Here is a 22,353-nt window from a genome sequence, read left to right on the forward strand (position 1 = left end):
TGGTTTTTGTCCCTGGGTTCCTGGCACAGGAGCATCTTTTGTTATTCGTAATGAGCAATTTTTCAATCACACATGAGTTTATGCGATTGAGGTGACTTTGGGTGGGGACCCTAGATAGTCTCAGGATGGCGCCCAGTCATCAGAAAGACCCAGTGGTTAGAAGGTTGGAACTTTCAGCCCCACCTACCAACCTTTGGGGGAGGAGTTGGGGAGAGCCAAGGACGGAGCTCTATAAAAACTCTTGAACAGTGAGATTCAGGGAGCCTCAGGTTTGGTGAACACATCAAGGTGCAGGGAGGATGACACACCCTGAGAGGGCATGGGAGCTCCATGCTGCCACCTCCCATACTTCACCCTACACATCTCTGCCATTTGGCTGTTCTTGAGTGGTATCCTTTATAATAAACCGGTAAACGTAAGTAAACTGTGTTCCTAAGTTCTGTAAGCTGTTCTAGCAAATTATCAAACCTGGGGGCAGGGCGTCATGGAAACCCCTGATTTATAGTTAGTCAGTCAGTATAGGTGGCCAGGACTTGAAACTGCTGTCTGAAGTGAGGGGCAGTCTCGTAGGACTGAGCCCTTAATCTGTGGAGTCTGACACTCCACAGAGTTCGTGTCAGAATTGAATTGAATTGTTGAACACCCAATTGGTGTCCAGAGAGTCAGAGAATTGGTTGTTGGTGTTAGAAAACACTCTATAATCACCTTAATCTGATACTGCCATAGGATCTGTATTACTATTTGAGTTTGAAGATCAAAAAAAAAAAAAAAAGGACAGAAAGTAAATGATGCCTTTAAGCCAAGTGATGCCTTAATGATATAACAGCTCAAACACAGAAAAGTTTTTACAGTAATATCAAAAGAAAGAAGGGGTAGAAGAACTGAATCATCACACAGCAAAAGGTGGTTTATGCATGCCGAACTCAAAAGAACCTTCACTGTACATTTTACCATAGAAAATGCCATTAAGTGACAATTTAGTTTCAGCCACACATTATCATCTATCACATTAAATTGAGATTGGTGTTTTGTCTCTAATTAATTTTAAAATTTGTTTTGATTTTACACTATATAACAGCAGGCACTTATTCTTATGTGTACCCATATGTACGTCTCATTATAACGTCTATAATTTAAATGAAAGTGGAAATGGCTTGTTTCCTTTTTAAAAAAGTCAGCATATTACTTAAATTTGAGAAACAAATCCTTATGTTAACTATAGGATGTTTTGCCACTTTCAGTTTACCACCTTTTCTACCTGCTGAAGTACACGATAGTATTATAGTATACATAGGAGTAAGTATCATAAATCACAAGGTAGGAAGTAAAATACTTATACTCTTAAAATGAACATTATCTTTGACCTGAATCTTGTTAACCTCGGTATCATATAACAGAAGATACCAGAATTTACTCATTCTTATTAAGTAAAGTGGCCAAAATAGGGGTTTCTCCTCCAAACAGAATAATTTCACCCATTTAATGAAACTTTGAAAACTATTAAGTCATCAAATGAATTTATTTTCAGAATAAGTTATTCTCACAGGTTTACTTACATGATAGTCAGCTTCAGGAAGTTTAATACCAGGAAATAAGTCACTAGTTATTCCATTAAATAAGGGTATATCATGTGATAGAAACTTTGGTTCATTTACATCTTTAATTGATCGAAGAAGCTAAAATCATACAAAAAGTGCAATATAAGTTAATTGCCAGTATTTGCCCACCCAGCCCCCCGCCCTGCCAAGAATCAGTTTCTTTTACATTGCTCCATGGAATCCCCATGCTAAGTCAATACTATGCTTATCAAGCCAAAAGGTTCTGTATTCATATAAAGTATAATGAATAACATAACCCAAAAACTATCATTTCATTCCCATCTAAAAAGGCTCAAGCAATAGCTCTCCTGACTGCCTATAGTTCCCGATCAACTTTGCTAAAAAAAAATTTTCTTTCCACTGAAACTTTCACAATGTCTGTATTTAATACTTACAAGTATATCTTCATTTTCATCTGGAAATTTTAGTTTTAGGTTTCCAGCAGCCACTAAAACTGCTTTTACTGCTCGCATTCCATAGTCATAATGAAATTGTGATGAGAGCTGCTCTGAGCAAAGCCTGTAGGTCATTACTATCTTCACAGACAGAGGTTTTGCATTCAAAAATCCATAAGAGTAGAGGGAGATTTCTGCTATGAGGGCATAGTTTGGAACCATCATAGCCACTGTTCTAAAAAGAACCTGAAGTATACAATAAATGAAACATATTATTTACATTACGGAAATCATTTTTAAAGCTGAACATAAGCATCCAAAGATAATGTGTTGATATTCAAGTTTATTGCCCAAATGCAGCACTTTTTCATTAACTCCATAATTCTCTCAGTAGCACTTTTTATGTACTTTAATATTTTTTAGATGTCTATAAAGTTTTTAGAGGTTTTATTTACCTTATAGCAAATGGAAAAATAAATGGGAGATTACAAATACATGTGAGAAAATTATACCATTTTGAGTGTATTATGCTGTTACTTTTGCTTAACAAATTTACACTCTTAAAAAAATTACCTTAAGATTGTCTGGCAATTCAGAACGTCCTGCATAGCCAGGATTCATGGTAATAGCTACAAAACAGTTTGGATTGAGCTTTAGCTCTGTCCCTTCAAAAATAAACTCCTCCAGCTTCTGCTGAATGGCTCTCTGAATGCAAAGGATCTGTTGAGCTACCACTGACAACACTTCCAACTCAATTCGATTAAATTCATCAAAGCAAGCCCAAGCACCAGAAGAAGCCAATCCTTTAAAAAACTAAGGACAAGAAAAAAGGAGATGATTTTTCTTAAGAAAGGGCATCATTGTTAAGACAAATATTTAACCTTTTAAGTCAAAATTGAAAGTTAAACTTAATAAAAGCTCCAGAGATAAAAACGTCTTTACCCTAAATCCAAGGTTCACTTACTGCTTAAACCACATTCAAATAATGTTTAAACATGAGTTTGCTTCAGTTTACCCAGTTAGACCTAGCTGTAAGTTTGTACCATTTAAAATGCAATTTTACCTTTCCCATTGCTATATAATCTAGACCATCTGAACAGTTGAACACCACACACTGAACAGCAAGAGCTTTAGCCAAATCCTTGGTGGTTTCAGTTTTTCCTGTGCCTGCTGGCCCTTCTGGAGCACCTCCAAGGTTTAAATAGAAGGCACCTATCTGAAAAAATATATAGATGTGAAAAGAAATCCACACTTAACTGAAAAAAAACCACAATAGATGATTGCTTATGAAATGTATTTAGTCCTATTTGTAGCTTCAGAGGCAGTAATATGATTATATTGTTCAGTTAATTTTTAGCACACAATTTTCTAGCTGCACAAAGAAAAAGCAGTTTAAAGAGTCCAAAAAAGTGAAAACATATCAAAGTCTCCTTATCTTCTAATACTTCATATGTATCCCATTTGCCTTTAAAAACAAAGAGAATCTAGCCTTGAGGTGTTAATATTTGGTCAGAAAGGTTTAATTAGAAGTGGTTGTGGAGGGCCCGCCCCGTGGCTTGGCAGTTAGGTGCGCGCGCTCTGCTGCTGGCAGCCTGGGTTCGGATCCCGGGCACGCACCAACACACTGCTTCTCCGGCCATGCTGAGACCGCGTCCCACATACAGCAACTAGAAGGATGTGCAACTATGACGTACAACTATCTACTGGGGCTTTGAGGGAAGGAAAGGGAGTAGGATTGGCAATAGATGTTAGCTCAGAGCCGGTCTTCCTCAGCAAAAAGAGGAGGATTAGCATGGATGTTAGCTCAGGGCTGATCTTCCTCACAAAAAAAAAAAAAAAGAAGTGGTTGCGGAGATGATTGTAGAGATCGATGACAATCTCCATGGCTAGCTGCAAAGAGAGTAAACACCTGAAAGTGAATGTTATAAATGGGGGCCCATCATTGGAACAGAAACAGATGACTTATTATTTAATTTTGTCTATGATTCATCCTGGCTATTGCAGTCCACCCTTGGTATGTTCTCCATTTTCTCCATTCCCTTAACCCTGTTCTATACTTCTCTTACCGGTAGTATCATTTTCTACCTTGCATTACAGTTAATTATGTACATTGTTTTTCTCTCAGTTAGTCTTTAAGCTCCTTAAGAGCAACATTAGCAGTATCTGAATTCTCTCTGGGTCCCCACAACAACTAAAACAGTGGCTGGAAATTTTTAGAAGCAGGTAAATTACAGTCAACTCCCTCTCACTACGGAGTTTGTTTTGTGCAAACCACTATGAGTTTGCAAAGCTTAACTCCTTTTAGAAAAAACAGGGTTAAGAGACCAAGGTTGTACATATGGAAAGGCAGGGGGTATATGGGAACTCTCTGTACTTTTTACTTAATTTTGCTGTGAACCTAAAACTGCTCTAAAAAATCAAGTCTATTTTTTAAAATAATAAATAATAAACAAACCTATGAAAATCATATGTTCACATTTACTAAAATGAAGAAATAGAGACAGCTCATTAAGTAAAGGCAATATCAATGATATTTTACCCATCTTAAATTTATAATAAATGTTATACTGTTAATGTTCATTCACTTGATTGCTGGAAACCTCAGGCTCTCCCTTCTTTACAATTTCAAGAAAATGCTTACAAATGTGTTCCTTTTATTATGGATAATATATATACTAGGAGACTTTTTTTTTCAATGTCTAGTGTTGTATACAAATGTTTAATGTGATTCTGATTTTACAACTCAAAGTTGTTAGCTTCTACCTTACAAGTATTCACAGCTGCTGATTTCACTGAGGTCCCAGATAAGACATAGAAGCTTGAGATTCATTTACTCAACAAATATTTAGGAAGTAACTATGTACTTATTTACTACTAGAGGAGACAACAAGACACACAAGATCCCTGGCCTCCGGTAGCTTTCTGAGAAAGTAGAGGGTTTGGTGAAACATTTTATCATAGATGCATTGGCACCCTACCCAGATTCCCTTTACTGGCCATTGCATCCATCCCCCAATTGCTAAGAGTGTCAGCTACAAATAGCTCACAACTGTTCTTCTCTTTTGAGAATTGTACTCAACTAATAGCTTGTCAGCAAATACTGTACCTGAAAGCTTGCTCACACCCCTAACCCCAGGGGTGACCCATAACCAATGACAATAAAGGGATATAAAAGCCAGACATCTTTGCCTTGAAGTGGGGTTCCTCCGTGACGCCATTCATGCTTCAAAGCTCCCCGTGAGATCAGGCTAAGGCCATACATCTGTTGAAACCACATCTTTGCTTAGCTTTTTCCCCTGCTTTCCTTACTTCCTTACAGGTTTTTACTGAGAGCATTCCCTAGTAAATCTAGGGAATCTAGTAAATTTGCCCAAGAATCCCCATTTCATCTCTGCTTCTAGAGATCTCAATCAAAGACACTATAATTTTACATACTCAGCACAGGTGGATTGATGTTTCTTGACGTTCCTCCTCAATTCCCAGGCAGGGTTGCCAGATTTAGCAAATAAAAATATAGGCTGCCCACTTAATATTTGGGACATACCTATACTAACAAATTACTCATTGTTTATCTGAAATTCAAATTTACCTGGGAGTCCTGTATTTTATCTGGCAACCCTACTCCCAGGGTTTGCTTGTTTGTCTGTTTTTATAATTTTAGCTCTATCTTCCATAGCTTCCCAACACAGACCTCAGCACCACCCCCTACATTTCAGTTCTCTCCTTTCTATTTAACAGAACTAACTTGGAATTCTAAGGCCCAAATGTACTTTTCTCATCTTCCTGTCATCTCTCCCAAACCCCACTACAAAAATTGATGCCATTTTCAGAAGCTCTGGTTTTCTCTTTAAATCCCTAGCACCTTCCTTTTTCTAATTATCCCCAATGGTAGTGACTCATGATTTTCAAACATTAGAATTCACTCTTGTCTTCTTCAAAAGCACCCAAAAGTAAATATTCATTACCACAATTTCACATAAAGAGAATTTGGGATTAGGAAGGGATAGCCATATTCAACTATTACAGATAAGAGAATAAAATGAGGATAGCCAGGTTACATTTGGACAAGAAAATGACACCACTCCAAAAAGTAATCTTTAATGTGTGAATTAAAATAATTTAAATACATACCAATGTTCTGTAACACCTGTCGGTTAGAGGAGTAATGACGAGTCTAGGTGAGTTACCAAGATATTCATAAGCATATTTTACATTGCAATTAATGATACGAACTCGAGCATTCTCATATTCCCAATAATATCGAAGCTGAGCAAGCCACTGGAAATCTGTATCATGTGAGACACCTAGAAAGAATAAAGTAAAACAAGACACATAATCCTGAAATGGAAATAATTTGAAAAATAGGTATTTTATCATCTTTTATAACAACAATATTAAAATAATTTGTTTTCCAATTTATAGAAAAGATCATGTAAAATAAATTCTGTTGAGAGAAAAAGACATATAGTATAAGTCTTTGTTTCTAGAAGCTACTGATATATTACCTTTAATATATTAAAGAAAAAAGTCACATACCCATATCAATCATGTCCATGACCACATCTCTAGCATGGACATCAATAGTAACCAAAGCCCCCAGAGTGATCCTGGTCTGCTTCGACAGTTTTCCTCTTACTAGCTCTACAATATCATTTAGCTGACTCTGAAGTTCCTTGTAGTACTTCTTTAATCCCTACAAAATAAAAAAGCAATTACCCTGAGGTTATATAGTACCTAAAACATGTATTTTATATATTTACTCTTCTACAAAACAATTCTGATTTCATAATGTATCTCAACATAGAAACGAATTAGAGAATAAAGTGATTTTGTCTAAGCCTAGTAAAATATTAAGAACAAGTTTTCAGAGAATTGTATAATTTTAATACTACATGTAGAAATTGGGAGAAGACTGCCTTTGCAAAGAGTAGATAAGCTAACTAAGAAACATAGTAGGTAGAAAAGAATGTTATGTAAAATCAAATAATGCTTTACCTCCGTCCCACCACTTATAACTTCCTGTGTTTCAGAAGTCCAGAACATTTGAGAAACACAAAGTACAACTTGGCCAGGCCACTCTCGAACCCAGTCTCTTCTTGCAGATTCTGGATAAGCCTGAATAATGAAAATGCATCTCTAACTTTAAAAGATTATGAAAGGAAAAAAAAAAAAAGCTAAATGTCTAACAATAGAGAAGGGCAATATTTGGTACATTTGTAGACTAGAATATCATATAGTCGTGAAAAATTTTAGATGACTATTTAAAAGACAATTTTTTATAAATTATGATTATATTTTTGACATATTTGTTTGTTTATAAAAGAATGAAAAGATGAGTACCAATATGTTTAATCAGTTATCTCTGAAAGAATTTGATTGTCGATTCTCCTGGAAGTTGATTTCTATATGATTTTTATGTTCCTTTCCTGTGGGGAGTTGTCAAGTTTTCTATATAGAATACATACTAATGGGCCGGCCCTGTGGCTTAGCGGTTAAGTGCGCGCGGCGCTCTGCTGCTGGCGGCCCGGGTTCGGATCCCAGGCGCGCACCGACGCACCGCTTCTCCAGCCACGCTGAGGCCGAGTCCCACATACAGCAACTAGGAAAATGTACAGCTATGACATACAACTATCTACTGGGGCTTTGGGGGAAAATAAATAAACAAATAGAAGAGAAAAAAAGAATACATACTTACTTCATCATAATGAAATTGATAAAATTTTTTTACAATTTTATTAAATTGTAAAAAAAAAATCAGCCTAATAGATTATGTATATTCATGCCAAGATTTAATGGAAAAGGAAACTATACAATCTAGTGGAAAAATGGACTAGTAGTTAGAGCCCTTGTATTAACTATCCATAGCTTTTCCAAAAACATGTATGAGCAGAGTATATAATTTGAACCATTATATAATATTTTTATGCTGAAAATGCATTTAAGTGGATTTATTGGGGGCAGTTTTAATCTTTTAAAAAATAATTTGCTTCAGAAGTGAATGATAATAGCAGATCCAAATTATAAATTTAAAAAAACAACTGCAGAACAAACTTTGAAGTTGATGCTAATTGAAACTATATTTTTAATACAATAACACCATCTTAGATATAAGAACATTAAACATAAGATATAACTATATATCATTAAAATGCATTTTATTAGTAATATTTAGAAATAAATGCAAATGACAAACTAAGGCTGAGTTTCAACGAAGGCTGAGTTTCAAAGAATGGGAGCCATTATTAGGTACATAGGAGGTAAATTTCTATACTGATTAAGGAAATATTTTCACAGATAATGTTGATTCTTTCCTATGTGTTTTAGTTTGTTTAGAATCATAAATAGAAAAAGGAAAGAAAAAGTAAAAATTTATCTGCAGGGGGGCTGGCCTGGTGGCGTAGTGGTTAAGTTCGCATGCTCCACTTCAGCAGCCTGGGCTTCGCAGGTTCGGATCCCGGGCACGGACCTACGCACCATTTATCAAGCCATGCTGTGGCAGGCGTCCCACATAAAGTAGAGGAAGATGGGCACAGATGTTAGCCCAGGGCCAATCTTCCCCAGTAAAAAGAGGCAGATTGGCAGTGGATGTTAGCTCTGGGCTAATCTTCCTCACAAAAAAAAAATTTATCTGCAGGAACATTGAAGCTGAACAGAAGAGCCACTGCAAGAAGATGAGCTTCATAGGGCTCTTGGTGAAGGAAAAAGGATACCTCATTCATGTAAAGTGAGTTGCTGGATATAAGGCTGAAATGCCTTTTAAAGTGATTGTTTTACTACACAACTGTTCCTTTGTGGTCCTAAAGGCACAAATATACTAAAGTTTATTATTCATGATTAGGTTAATTGGATTAGGATAAGTGAGGTACATACAGTGCCTAAGTGTTATATTTCTTTCAAATATTATATATCCTTTAATGTATGCTCCTTGAATGTTTGTTCATCTCATTTCGAGTTTTTAAGTAATTTTTAAGTGTAAACAGCAGTAAGTGAGCTAGATGACGCATTTAACACTCACGTCTGAGGTTCTTTCTGATCCTAGGGCTTTTACACAGGATACCTAGATGCTCTCTCATTTGCTCTTTACCTAGTTAATTCCTACTTACCCTTTGGCTCTCAGTTTCAATTTCACTTCCTCTAAGAGCCTATCACTAGAACACTCCCTACCCCATCCTAAATTATATACACCTTATTATTATTTCTCATAACATCTTTTTTCTCTTGTAGCGATTAATCACATATTATCAAGTCATACTAATATTATTTTAATAATTATGTTAGAAGCGAATAAAAAGGGCCGGCCCCGTGGCTTAGCGGTTAAGTGCGCGCGCTCCGCTACTGGCGGCCTGGGGTTCGGATCCCGGGCACGCACCCACGCACCGCTTCTCCGGCCATGCTGAGGTCACGTCCCACATACAGCAACTAGAAGGATGTGCAACTATGACATACAACTATCTACTGGGGCTTTGGGGAAAAAAAGAAGGAGGATTGGCAAAAGATGTTAGCTCAGAGCCAGTCTTTCTCAGCAAAAAAAGAGGAGGATTAGCACGGATGTTAGCTCAGGGCTGATCTTCCTCACAAAAAAAAAAAAAGAAACAAATAAAAAGTAAAGAAAATAATAAATGGTGTAAAATAGTAAGAACTTTAATTTACTGATACCCATTCAAAACCTCCTAAAAGAAAGCATTTACAGAATATAGGGTATACATTGAATCCTAGGAAACGCACCAGTCTGGCTGCAGCAATCACATCATGAATACTCCGGAGCATTAAATCTTCCACTTGAATGAGCCACTTTTCCACAGCACCTCGTGCTGCAGATGTGGAAATAAGTGCAATCAGCTCCACTCGCTCACCTTCAGAGCTATACATGGCCTTAATGTCCAAATTGGGAAGGAACTCCAATTTAGCAATGCCCTCAAAGCATTTTTTTAAATGAGGCTGAACTCTAAGTGGATCTTTGGTCTCTGACAAAATCTCTAACATTTCATCATTTGATAAGAAGAAAAAACTACAGAAAAACATGCAAATACAAAAGTTTTAGTTATAATTCATCACACCTCAGAAAATGCTTTTGATTATAGTACAATGGGTTATCCATCATACCGAGGGAAGAAAAGACGTTTTTTTTCAAGATATGCATTAAGCCCTTTCATAATTTTCTCCAAAAGTTCATTGCAGTTCTGCAGTTTTTCCAATAAACCTGTTAAAGAAGTAGCAGCAAGAACCTGAAAGAGACACAATCGTTCAGGTCAGCACTTATATACCAGATATAAAACCTAAACAGTAATCTATATAATGTCAAAAATGTTAAAATGTCAAAAGGTTTATGAAAATTGTCATGAAATGTTTTTGTAATGTAATGTGAAACTATTAAAATTCAATAAATCATAAATCTTCTCATCCAAGGATGCTAGTTACAAATGAGAAGTTATGACTGTCATGCATATTTTCATTTCTTCTATAGTCTTTTGAATGATGTCGGAAGAGTCTATTAGGTTGGTGTGTGATTTTTTACGTTTACAACTGTCAACTATAAACTTAACTACCTACAGTATGAGTTGGCAAACTACATTCCAAGGGCTAACTCCAGCCTGCTGCCAGTTTCTTTTTTTTTTTCAGCTTTATGAGGTATAATTAAAAAGTAAAAATTGTATATATTTAAGTTGTACAACTTGATGTTTTGATAAACATATAGATTGTGCTGCCAGTTTTTGTACGGCCCATGAGCTGAGAATTATTTTTATACTTTTAAAAGTATAAAATACTTTTTATACTGAATATAAAAGTATAAAAGTATAAAAATTTTATACTTTTAAAAGTATGAAAATATCCTTTTTTATACTGAAATATAAAATGTATATATATTTAATATAATATATATTATATATAATATAATATAAAAAATTTCTGAAAAATTAAAAGAATAATAATATTTCATGGCACATGAAAATGTCAGCATCCATCAACAGTTTTATTGTAGCACAGACACACCCATTCATTCACATATTATCTCTGGCTGCTTTCTTGATACAACGATGACAGAGTTGAGTAGTTGCAAAAAGAGACTATCTGTCTCACGAAGCCTAAAATATTTACCATCAGGCCGTGTGCAGAGAAAATTTGCTGACTCTGATCTGCAAGAAATCATGTCTCACAAATGTTCTAAAGTCAATGTACAAGGCTAAATCCTTGAAACTCATAAATTTCAGTGTACCATTGACTCTCAGTAAGTCCAGCACAGCTACTTTTTCATCTAGCATTGAAGTCACTTACTTCTTAAGTTGAATACTAGATTTAAAAAAAGCGGACGCGGGGCCACCCCGTGGCATAGCGGTTAAGTGCACGCGCTCCGCTGCTGGTGGCCCAGGTTCGGATCCGGACTCGCACCGAAGCACCGCTTGTCAGGCCATGCTGTGGCAGCATCCCATATAAAGTGGAGGAAGATGGGCACAGATGTTAGCCCAGGGCCCATCTTCCTCAGCAAAAAAGAGGAAGATTGGCATGGATGTTAGCTCAGGGCTGATCTTCCTCACCAAAAAAAAAAAAAAGTGGATGCGTATCTATGAACTATGCATACTATGTTATGAAAAATACATTGTATGTTTTTCAACATTACAATCTCACTCAACAAGTGCTATACTCACTAGGAGAGACACACAAAAAGGGAGACCAACTGAGAGAACTGCAGATTCTTTTTTCCCAACACTCCCAAGCATTTAGAGTCATTGAGTAGAATGTCAGGTGAATCATTTACACTACTCATTCTCTCTCTCTCTCTCTCTTTCACTCTCCATTTTACTTTATTTTACTATTTATTTTACAAGAGGAGGGGAGCAATGAGTATATATAGTAGAAGTCAAGTGAGTTAAATGTACATTTTAAGCATCTCCACTCTATATATTAAAGAGATATAAGCAGTGTATCTTATGAATTGAAAAGTAAAATTATTTTAATGCTTTCTCATATTTTTCTGAATTTTCTAGTTTGTATACAATGAACAGGTTTTATTTTTGTAATCAGAAAAAAAAGAGCCAAATGCTTCTTTAATAGCCAAAAATAAAGTTTCCCCTTTATTTGTAAGAGAGAAAACAAACACTTCACCTTTGGATCTTTTGCACAAAACTTCATAATATCCCTCCAATGCCTGTCTACTGTCTGAAACTGATGGCCTTCTTCTGGCATCTGATGCATGATATCCTCAGAACAAAAAATGGGCTCCAAATACAGCCACTGAGCCTGTACTTTTAGCCATTCATCAATTGTTTCTTGTATTCGAATCAAACGGTCCTCCCAGGCCTTAATGAAAAGCATACTGTACTAAATTTCAGTTATTAAAGAAAACCCATAAATTATAGCAAGGAATATTTGTTAGAAATTTACTGTTATTTTTAAATCAATGCAAAACAGCTTAAGGTCACTTATGGGTATCTCACATGGGCTTAGAAAACCTCCAAGAGGTATGAAGTTTTCCTAAATCATTGGAACTCACAATTGGAAATGACTGTAATTATTTAGATCAATTTCCTAATCTCTAGGTGAAACATCCCAAGTCTGAAAAGCATCCAGGAATATATCCTGCTCTACACCAGTGGTTATCAAGCTAGGGGCTATTTTGCCCCCCACCCCAAGGGACATTTGATAAGTTCTGGAGGGTGTGAGGGTGCCACTAATATCTAGTGGGTAGAGGCCACGGATGCTGCCAAACTTCCTACGTGTACAGGACAGCCCTCATAACAAAGAATTATTCAGCCCAAAATGTCATTAGTGCTAGGTTGAGACACCATGTTCTACATCAACACAATTTGGAAAAAAAAATAAAAAACAAAAAAAATCTTCTTATTCTCATAGGTCTAGAATTGACAAGATATTTCATTAGCTGAAGATCATTCATATAATCTCTCTTGGGTTCTTAAATATGTGGCCGAAGGTACTATGTATCAAGAGATTAGGTTTCCTATTTTTATTGTTTTAAAACATCTAAGAGGGGCCGGCCTGGCGGCACAAGCGGTTAAGTGCGTGCGCTCCACTGCGGCAGCCCTGGTTCACTGGTTTGGATCTCGGGTGCGCACCCACGCACCGCTTGTCAAGCCATGCTGTGGCGGCGTCCCATATAAAGTGGAGGAAGATGGGCATGGATGTTAGCCCAGGGCCAGTCTTCTTCAGCAAAAAAGAGGGGGATTGGCAGATGTTGGCTCAGGGCCGATCTTCCTCACAAAAAAAAAAAAAGATCTAAGAGAGTTTTTAAATTCGTCTTGTAATTTCTTCCTTTGTTAGACAAGAAATTTCTGCAAAAGACATAATATCTTATCAGGAAAGGCTAGGCCAGCCTGATTCATGGGAAAATGTGCAGCATTATGTCCTTTTGGAAGAACACCACTCTTTGCCTTTTCTAAATATTGAGAGCCAAGGTCTTCTATAAAAACACTATTTCTGTTCAAATTAAAATAAGACTGCCTTGGTTTGGATACCAGTTCTGTCATTTGTTAGCTGGGAGAACTTGGGTAAATTACCTATGCCTTGGTTTCCTCATCTATGAATACATATAGTAACGGTGCCTACCTTGAAGGTTGGCTATGGGGATTAAATGAGTTAATAAATGTAAAGCCCCTAGAGCAGTATCTGGCGTATAGTTAGAAATCTATACATATCAGGGGAAAAATCCATTTCTTGTTTTTTTCCCATTTTATATAGTCCCCAGTTAGAATTTTGATACTACCTATATAGTAATTAATTATTATAATTTGTTTGCTTTCTGTATTTACCCACATCAACTACAAGGATATGAAATAATCTTATAGTCTCAAATATCATTTGTTTTTCTCAAGTGGAAAATAATTCATTAATTATTCTAAAAAACTCTTAAGCTAGTTGTTCACAAATATAATTAAAGTATGGGATGCAGAACTTCACTATAAGTTACAAGAATATAGTATGAAACAGGGTCTAGGCTGTCCAAAGTTAGCATAAATAATACCAACTGTTTTCCTTCCCAGTCTATCACCGTCATTGGAGAAGACGTTTTTAAGAAAACATAATTTTTTCTTTTCAAAGTCATTAGATTTAATGTCTCATATCTGTTCTATATAGTTCCACATTAATCTTTTAATATCTGTTCCTGTATTTCACCAAAGCTATCCAACAAACTGACTAATTTCCACAAGAGCATATATGTAATAAGATTGCAATTTTTATAAATGACCAGGAGCTTACTATCATATTTAACATACCTTAATCTCTTTTTCAAATGGTTTGATGAAAGGTGAGCCTCTCATTGTTTGAGTTTTTATAATTTGATCATCAAGGAGAGCCTGAATCTCATCTACTGAAGAAAGAATACAGACTCCAGTATCACGATATAGATTTATATGAAAAGCAATATCATCCCAAGTTCCTATCATTGTATGCATGGCTTTCTCTAATGAAAATTCCTAAAAGGGAGGAAAGAAGAAACAATGGGATGGTGAAGAAATGATCTTTTTCACTATGTTGACTTTGCCTAGTGAATTCAGTAGCCTTTGATACCATTACACAGTCAATTTCTTAAGATAATCTGTGACTACATTGTAAATGTCTTTAAGTTAGAAAGGTTTTTTAAACAATTTAAAAATTCCTAAGGAGAATGATAAAGCAGTTTTTAAAAATTCACTTGCTATAAAAACTATTGCTGTCAGTATTAAAATAGATAATAGAATAAAATACCTGCTGGACTTTCTCTGAAGTGGCTTTTCAGAAGTGTATAGTCTGAGAACGCTTGGTGTGTATTTCAAGAACCCTAGAAGGCCATATTTATTTTGCTACATCACACACACATTACATGCCACACACACATCCACCCAATATTCTTAATGGAAAAATTATGTATCAAGACTAGCATATCACCCATGCATATCAGAATGTGGCAGAATTAAGAAGAGGTCAAAGGAGCCATTTCTAGTCTGGATTCAAGACAAGGAAGTAGTATAGAAGCACACACTTTATGGAGAAAAAAAAGAGTAGTCTTCTATCATTTTCTCCCATCTCCTCCCATTGCTATCCAGTACCATATATTCAACCACCACAAAAACTATGATTACTTGATTAACAAACTCATCACATAAAGTATTTCAGTTGATCTTCAAATTTACCTTGCTTGCACCTGCACTTATCACTTCAAATTGTTCCAAGTATGGTGTAAGGTTTAATTTCAAAACTTTTCTCATTGTAGTTCCAGAGTCTGGAGTCAAGTCATAGCCTACGATTTCTGATATCTGCTTCCAGTGACGTGCTCTCATTCCTGGATTGCACAGGATTGAGACAGTAGGGATATATTCCTAATGGTGAAAATATGAACAATAATGAGTCACTCATTTGACTTCCATACACATAGATTTTATAGATGAAGCTTTGATAATATAAAGATTACATTTCATGAAATTATTTAATATATTTAATGAGTCCAATCAAAATCCCATTTAGATTTGGAGGGGGAGAGAAACTAACAAAATTATTCTAAAGTTCATCTGCACAAATAAACATGTAGAAATAGCCAAGAAAATTATAAGAGTAAAAAAGAAGAAGGGTAAATGTTCCATAAGATATTAAAGTATATGCTAAAACTATGGTATTATTATAGAAATACAAAGTTGTTATATGTATTATATATAGAAATATATAATATAACATAACATAATATAAGATATAGTTATAAGTACACACACACACATAACATGAATGGGGAAAAAGTCTGCACCAAAATGCCAAACAAAATTTTTGTTTGGAAATGAAAATTAAATATTTAACAAAAACATTTAGTTCAATATTCTTGATATTGACATTAGAATATTTTCTTTAAAATCAGGAACAATATAAGAATTGCCATTATTACTACTTCTAATCAACACTGTATTAAGTGTCTCAGCCAGTGAAGTAATATAAATAAATAAAAGATATAGGGAAGAGAAATTAAAAAAAAACTGACATTGTTCACAGATTATTGTCTATGTACAGTGGCTGGATATTAAATTAATACAAAGAAATTAAATAGAATTTCTATATACCAGCCACAGATAGAAAACATAATTAAAGTCAATTTATAAGAGCAACGACAATAACAAAATAAAGTACCTTGGGATAAATCAAATGAAAGCCATGCAAAGCTATTTTAGAGAAACTATATAACTTTATTAAAAGGTGTTATAAAATCTAAATAAATAGAGATGTATACCATGCACTGATAGATGTACACCATGCACTGATAGACTCATTATCATACAAGTGAAAAAGGGTTATTATTCAAAATGTATTATAAAAATTCCATAAATTAACAATAAAAACAACAGAACCAACAACTGAATCAATGATCCAAAAAAAAGAGTCAAAAGGCATAAATAGGCATTTCACAGAAGAAATATGAAAGGCAAGTAGAATGTAAGTACTATGAGGGCAGGGATTTTTGCTCATATGACTACAAGTAGGAAAATCAATCAATTAGGTAAGTAAGAAATAATATATAGCAGTGAAAATGAAGGAACTACAGTTACACTCAAGAACATGGATGAGTCTGAGAAACATAATGTTGACTAAAAAAAATCAAGTCACAGAAGACTACATATAGATGATGTATTTTTATAAATTATTATATACAAATGTGATAAAACAGAAAAAGCAAGGGAATTACAAACACAGAATTTATGATAAATTTATCTTTAACTGGGACTAAGGAGATAAAATGGGGAGAAAGCATATACAGAGAGAAGCAACAGCACTGATAATCTCCTAATCTCAAAAAGAGGGAAGGGTTCATGGATGTTCATTTTCTTGTTATACTGTGTAACTTACATATATGTTACATATATTCTTCAAGTATTATATAATTAAAATGTGTTAAGAAAGAGAGAGAAAGTAAGAATACTTATCATTTCCTCTTTCCAATCCAATTCAAACCCCATCAAAATCATGCTTACACTTCTGGTCACCTCCTTAGTTAAGCCTTACCTGTTCTCCAAATGACAAAATTAATTGCTCCATGCCCTTCCTGTCAAAGGATACAACTATCCTCTACCTACGAATTTCTTCATCTGCCTTGTATTACAACCAGATGTTCACAGCCTATTCCTCTTACCACATTGCATTCCCCTTGAGGGGCAAAAGTCAATTTGAGTGACATAGACAATAAAAATATTGAACTAGAAGACTCTAGCTAATGTCAATATCCATGCCAGTTAGGCAAGAAAAATAAATAAAAGGCATTTAGATTGGAAAGGAAGAAGTAAAACTATCTCTATTTTCAGATGACGTGATCTTGTATATAGAAAATCCTAAGAAATCCATTTAAAAACTGTTAGAACTAATAAATGAGTCCAGCAAGGTTGCAGAATACAAAAATCAATGCAATAAACAATCCAAAATTGAAAGTAAGGGAAAATTCCCATGTACAATAGCATCAAGAAGCATAAAATACTTAGGAATAAATTTAATAAAAGAACTGCAAGACTTGTACACTGAAAATTACAAATAATTGTTAAAAGGAATTAAAGAAAACCTAAATAAATGGAAAGACACCTCATGTTCATATATTGGAAGAATTAATATTGTTAAGATTGTGATACTTCCCAAATTGACCTACAGATTCAATGCAATCCCTATCAAAATCCTAGCTTCCTTTTTTTTTTTTTTAAGGTTTAAAATGCATTTGAATAAGTTGATGCTGCATTACTGCTCCATTTCTCAGAAAAACTCCCAAGGTATCAGGAAAAAATAAAGCACGGTACACCAGTAAAAAAAATGAGCACAGCTAAGAGCTACTGTCAGATCTTTAGCATACAGCAACCTTGTTCCCAAGATTGTACTAGACCTATCAAGAAAAGCTATTAACAGCAATATCATAGACACAAAATGGCCGTTCCTGGATTGTCTTTTACCCAAGAAGAATGTGGAAGTAAGTTAACACAAGATTTTTTTAAAGATACATTAAATGAAAATTTCTAAGAGATTTCATGTCTTCCTTAGGACATAAAGGGATCATGTATGGGAGACAACAGAACCTTATGTATGTGACCTCTGTGAACATCTGCTTGAACTCTCATGTGGGAGTGAATGGAACCATGGGTCTGTCATTAGGGGATGTTTGATTTTTGTGGTATATGTGGCAGTGTCTCTGGGTTTGGGGGATATAAAAATGAGAAGGCGGGCTGGCCCCGTGGCTTAGCGGTTAAGTGCACGCGCTCCGCTACTGGCGGCCCGGGTTCAGATCCCGGGCATGCACCAACGCACCACTTCTCCGGCCATGCTGAGGCCGCGTCCCACATACAGCAACTAGAAGGATGTGCAACTATGACATACAACTATCTACTGGGGCTTTGGGGAAAAAAAAAATGAGAAGGCAAGTAGAACAGAATGCACAAAGAATGGAATGATTAAGATTAATAGGGCTCTAACTGGATCCACGTTGCCATGGTTCCCCCTAGGTCCTCAACAATCACATGACACTTCAAGAAAGCACCACATACATTTGATCAGTTAAAAAAATATACCACACAGAACTGATTGTTAAATACCACCACCCCGCCCCCTGCCCTCTGCTTCCAGCATACTCCCTAGGGTAGTACAGGCAGGGAAGACCTAATTATTGGGAGGAATTTCTAACACTTCCAGGGTAGAATTCTGGCTAGTCTGGAAAGGGCCCTTCTTTTAAGAATTTTTGGAAACCAGACACTGCAATATTAGTATCAGCAATGTCTGCTTGGAACAAATTCAGCTCCAGGAGCTGCACAGTTGAGTGCAGCAGGGGTTCCACCAATTGCTTCAGTTCCTTCCATTGTAGCAGCTTGTCCAAAGCATTCAGTTGTGGGTGGGGTCAATCTCCAGGTTCCATCAACATCATAGGGGCAGGTCCTGGTGGAGCTGGAGTACCAGCTGGCACAGAGGTAGGTGGCATGGCACCTCTGTTGTTTATGCCCATAGCACCTTTCATAGCCATCTGGCCCATCCAGGTCTCTAGCATCAGAGAAGGTTCCCTTAAATCCTTCCTGCTGTCACTGCATCATTTTTTCCTGTTGCCGCTGCATCTCTTCCTCATGACGCCTGTGCTCCTCCTCCAGCCTGAGCTCCAGTTGCTTTTGTTTTTGCATGTCTTGGTTGTACAGCTCTTCCATCCTCTGAAGTTCTTCTTGAAGCCTCATCAAATCCTGCCTCATTAGCATGACCTGGTGCTTGTGGTGGGCAGCCCCCATCTCCATCTCCAGTTTCTCATGAGCTTCCTTGATGTTGAGGCCCACTTGGTCTTGTTGCTGCTTCTCTATCTCAATGAATGCCTTCCATTGCATCGGCATACTCATGTTTAAAGGTGCCAGGCTGTGCAAATCTGGGTGGCTGCTCTCAATCCTTGTCAAATTGCTAGTTCTTTATGAGCAACTTCTCTGGAAGTCTCTCTTCGTCATCTAACTGGTCCATGGGCTCCACAGTCACAGGCTGAGGAAATGTGGTTAGCAGTCAGGAGCCTTTACTGCATTTGTCCAGAGTTTTGCCAGCAGCTGGCTTCCCTGAGAACTCAACAATGCCTTCTACTGAAGGCCTTCTTCAATCATCCATTATGATTATAGCCCTCTCCACCTGCCCAATATAGAAAAGGCTTCCTTCAGCAGTTTGTTGGATGCATACTGAGGAAGGTTTTGGAACATAAAGGATGCACTATAGCCAGCCAAGCATACATTCAGCTGCTTTCTGTGGAGTAGCATGTTGTCCAGCTCCACTTTGGCAATCTTGCTAGGGTTCATGTTTCCAAGCAAATAAAGATGAAGCCCTTGTCCTTACAAATGAAGGCTTTACCTGCCTTCCCATATTTCTCAAATAGTTTCCTCATTTCCTCCTCAGTGATGTCAGAAAAAGAGATGGCTATGTTGGTTGAAAGTCTTCTCTCCCGGTTTCCTAAAGTTTTTTAGGGCAACAATCAAGCCTTCATTTTGGCTGTTGGCCTATTGCCCATTTGCAGGTATTGGCAGTGGCAGTGGCTACTGCTATTGCTGCTGGTGGTGATGCTAATGATGCTTCCTTGGAATACGGCTTTGCTTCTCCAAGTTAAAAGTTTCACTGCACTGCATTTTTGTACCCCTCTACCAACTGTTTTCCCCTCAGAGTAATGGTGACACTACACGGCCTCCACCATCGCCTCAACTGCCTTTTTTTTTCCACAAATTGACAAGCTGATCATAAAACCCATATGAAAATGCAAGGGATCCAGAATAGCCAAAACAATCTTGAAAAAGAAGAATAAAGTTGGAGGATTGACACTTTCCAATTTCAAAATGTATTACAAAGCCACAGTAATCAAGACAGTATGGTGCCAGCATAAAGTTATCCATACAGATCAATGGAACAGAACTGAGAGTCCAGAAACAAACCCTCACATATACAGTCAACTAATTTCCAACACAAGTGCCAAGACAATTCAATGGGGAAAGAATAGTCTTTTCAACAAATGGTGCTAGGACAACCATATATCCATATATCCTACCCCTAACTCACACCACATACAAAAATTAAATCAAAGTGCATCAAAGACCTAAATGTAAGAATTGAAAGTATAAAATTCTTAGAAGAAAACATCAGTGTAAATATTCATGGATTAGGCAATAGTTTCTTAGATATGACACCAAAAGCACAACCAACAAAAGAAAAAATAGATAAATGAGACATCATCAAAATTAAAAACCTTTGTGCTGCAAAACGTAACATCAAAAAAATCAAAGGACAATCCACAGAGCAAGAGAAAATTTTTGTAAATCATGTATCTGATGAGGGACTTGTATCTAGAATATATAAAGAATTTCTACAATTGAGTAATAAGAGACAAATAACCCAATTTAAAAATGGGCAAAGGATCTGAATCAATATTTCTCCAAAGAAAACATACAAATGGCCAATAAGCACATGAAAAGATACTCAACACCATTAGTTATCAGGTAAATGCAAATCAAAACCACAATGAGATATCACTGAAAAGACAGACAATAACAAGTGTTGGCAAGGATGTGGACAAGTTGGAACACCCATGTATTGCCAGTGGGAATGTAAAATAGTTTGGAAAACAGTCTGGCAGTTCCTCAAAAAGTTTAACATAGAATTTGCCATGTGACCCTGCAATTCCACTCCTACATATATAGCTAAGAGAAGCAAAACATATGTCCACACAAAACTTGTACATGAATATTCATAGCAACATTATTGAGAATAGCTAAAAATTGGAAACAATGCAAATGTCCATCAAGTGATGAATGGATAAACAAGATATGGTATCCATACAATGAAATATTATTCATCAATAAAAAAGAATAAAGTATGACATGTTACAACATGAATGAACCTTGAAAACATATGCTAAGTGAAAGAAGTAAGTCACAAAGGCTACATATCATATGATTCCATTTAAATGAAGTGTCTGGAATAGATAAATCCATGGAGAAAGAAAGTAGATTAGTAGTTGCCATGACCTGGGAGGAGGAGGGAATAGAGAGTGACTACTAATGGTTACGGGCTTACTTTTTGGAGTGATAAAGATGGTCTAAAATTAGATAGTGGTGATGGTTAGACAACTCTGAATATTCTAAGAAACCACTGAACTCTACACTTTAAAGGGTGAATTTTATGGCATGTGCATTATATCTCAAAAAAGCTATTGTAAAAAAATGCAAGCCAAAAACAAAGGAAAAACAATAAACTAATGATAAAATTATAAGTACATAATTTTTTTTCAGATATGAAAGCAATCAACTGACATTACCCAACAAGCACTTTTTTTCCAGAACCATATTATAGGGCACCAGCTCCCAAAATTTTGGGTTCACAACAGATGTTAATAAAAATTATTTAAAACTTGGGAAAAAAAGAAAAAACCAGGTAAGTGGCATGTCCTTTCAATGTCATATGGGAAACAGGGCCACCTCAGGAAAATTTAATTGTTTAAACACTGTATTTTGTTCAACTCACTGTTTACTACTTAAAGTCCCAGACTTTGTGAAATGACATGTTAACTCATAGATTTTTGTCCAGTAGAAACACAAGTAATTTCTGTCTAATAAAAAAGATAACTCCAAGGAAAGATAGGGAACTGCTATTTTTCTTATCAAAGTTTTTAAAACAATTTGACTATCCATCTGTATAACTTTGATTAAAGTATAAACTTTAAAAAAAAATTAAAAAAAAAGATAACTCCAAACATTATGGTTTATTGGCCTGTATGACATTAACCAGCCTTATATCAATACTAGCAATCTTCTTCTAACATTCCTTTATTAAATTGCCTATAAATACTCAGCTCCTCAAATGTTCTTTGAATCAGCCTTACCATCTTAGTGGTTCTCTCATTAATTAATAAGTAGAATAAA

General features: G+C 36.0%; 1 protein-coding gene and 1 pseudogene across 1 annotated transcript in view; both read right to left on the reverse strand.

The window, feature by feature from the left end:
* Positions 1 to 22,353, reverse strand: part of DNAH12 (dynein axonemal heavy chain 12) — a 203,106-nt gene that overhangs the window by 121,605 nt on the left and 59,148 nt on the right. The window contains exons 18-29 of the mRNA XM_058561687.1: positions 15,118 to 15,303; positions 14,221 to 14,421; positions 12,095 to 12,289; positions 10,097 to 10,218; positions 9,719 to 10,001; positions 6,989 to 7,108; positions 6,530 to 6,686; positions 6,125 to 6,297; positions 3,057 to 3,209; positions 2,567 to 2,806; positions 1,994 to 2,239; positions 1,557 to 1,676 (exon numbers count right to left, since the gene is read on the reverse strand). Coding sequence (XP_058417670.1) covers positions 1,557 to 1,676; positions 1,994 to 2,239; positions 2,567 to 2,806; positions 3,057 to 3,209; positions 6,125 to 6,297; positions 6,530 to 6,686; positions 6,989 to 7,108; positions 9,719 to 10,001; positions 10,097 to 10,218; positions 12,095 to 12,289; positions 14,221 to 14,421; positions 15,118 to 15,303 — 2,196 coding nt within the window. The remainder of the gene's footprint in view (positions 1 to 1,556; positions 1,677 to 1,993; positions 2,240 to 2,566; positions 2,807 to 3,056; positions 3,210 to 6,124; positions 6,298 to 6,529; positions 6,687 to 6,988; positions 7,109 to 9,718; positions 10,002 to 10,096; positions 10,219 to 12,094; positions 12,290 to 14,220; positions 14,422 to 15,117; positions 15,304 to 22,353) is intronic.
* Positions 18,700 to 20,070, reverse strand: LOC131411321 (non-POU domain-containing octamer-binding protein-like; annotated as a pseudogene).

This window comes from Diceros bicornis, chromosome 2 (assembly GCF_020826845.1).
Source record: "Diceros bicornis minor isolate mBicDic1 chromosome 2, mDicBic1.mat.cur, whole genome shotgun sequence".
In the NCBI taxonomy this organism is placed as follows: Eukaryota; Metazoa; Chordata; class Mammalia; order Perissodactyla; family Rhinocerotidae; genus Diceros; species Diceros bicornis.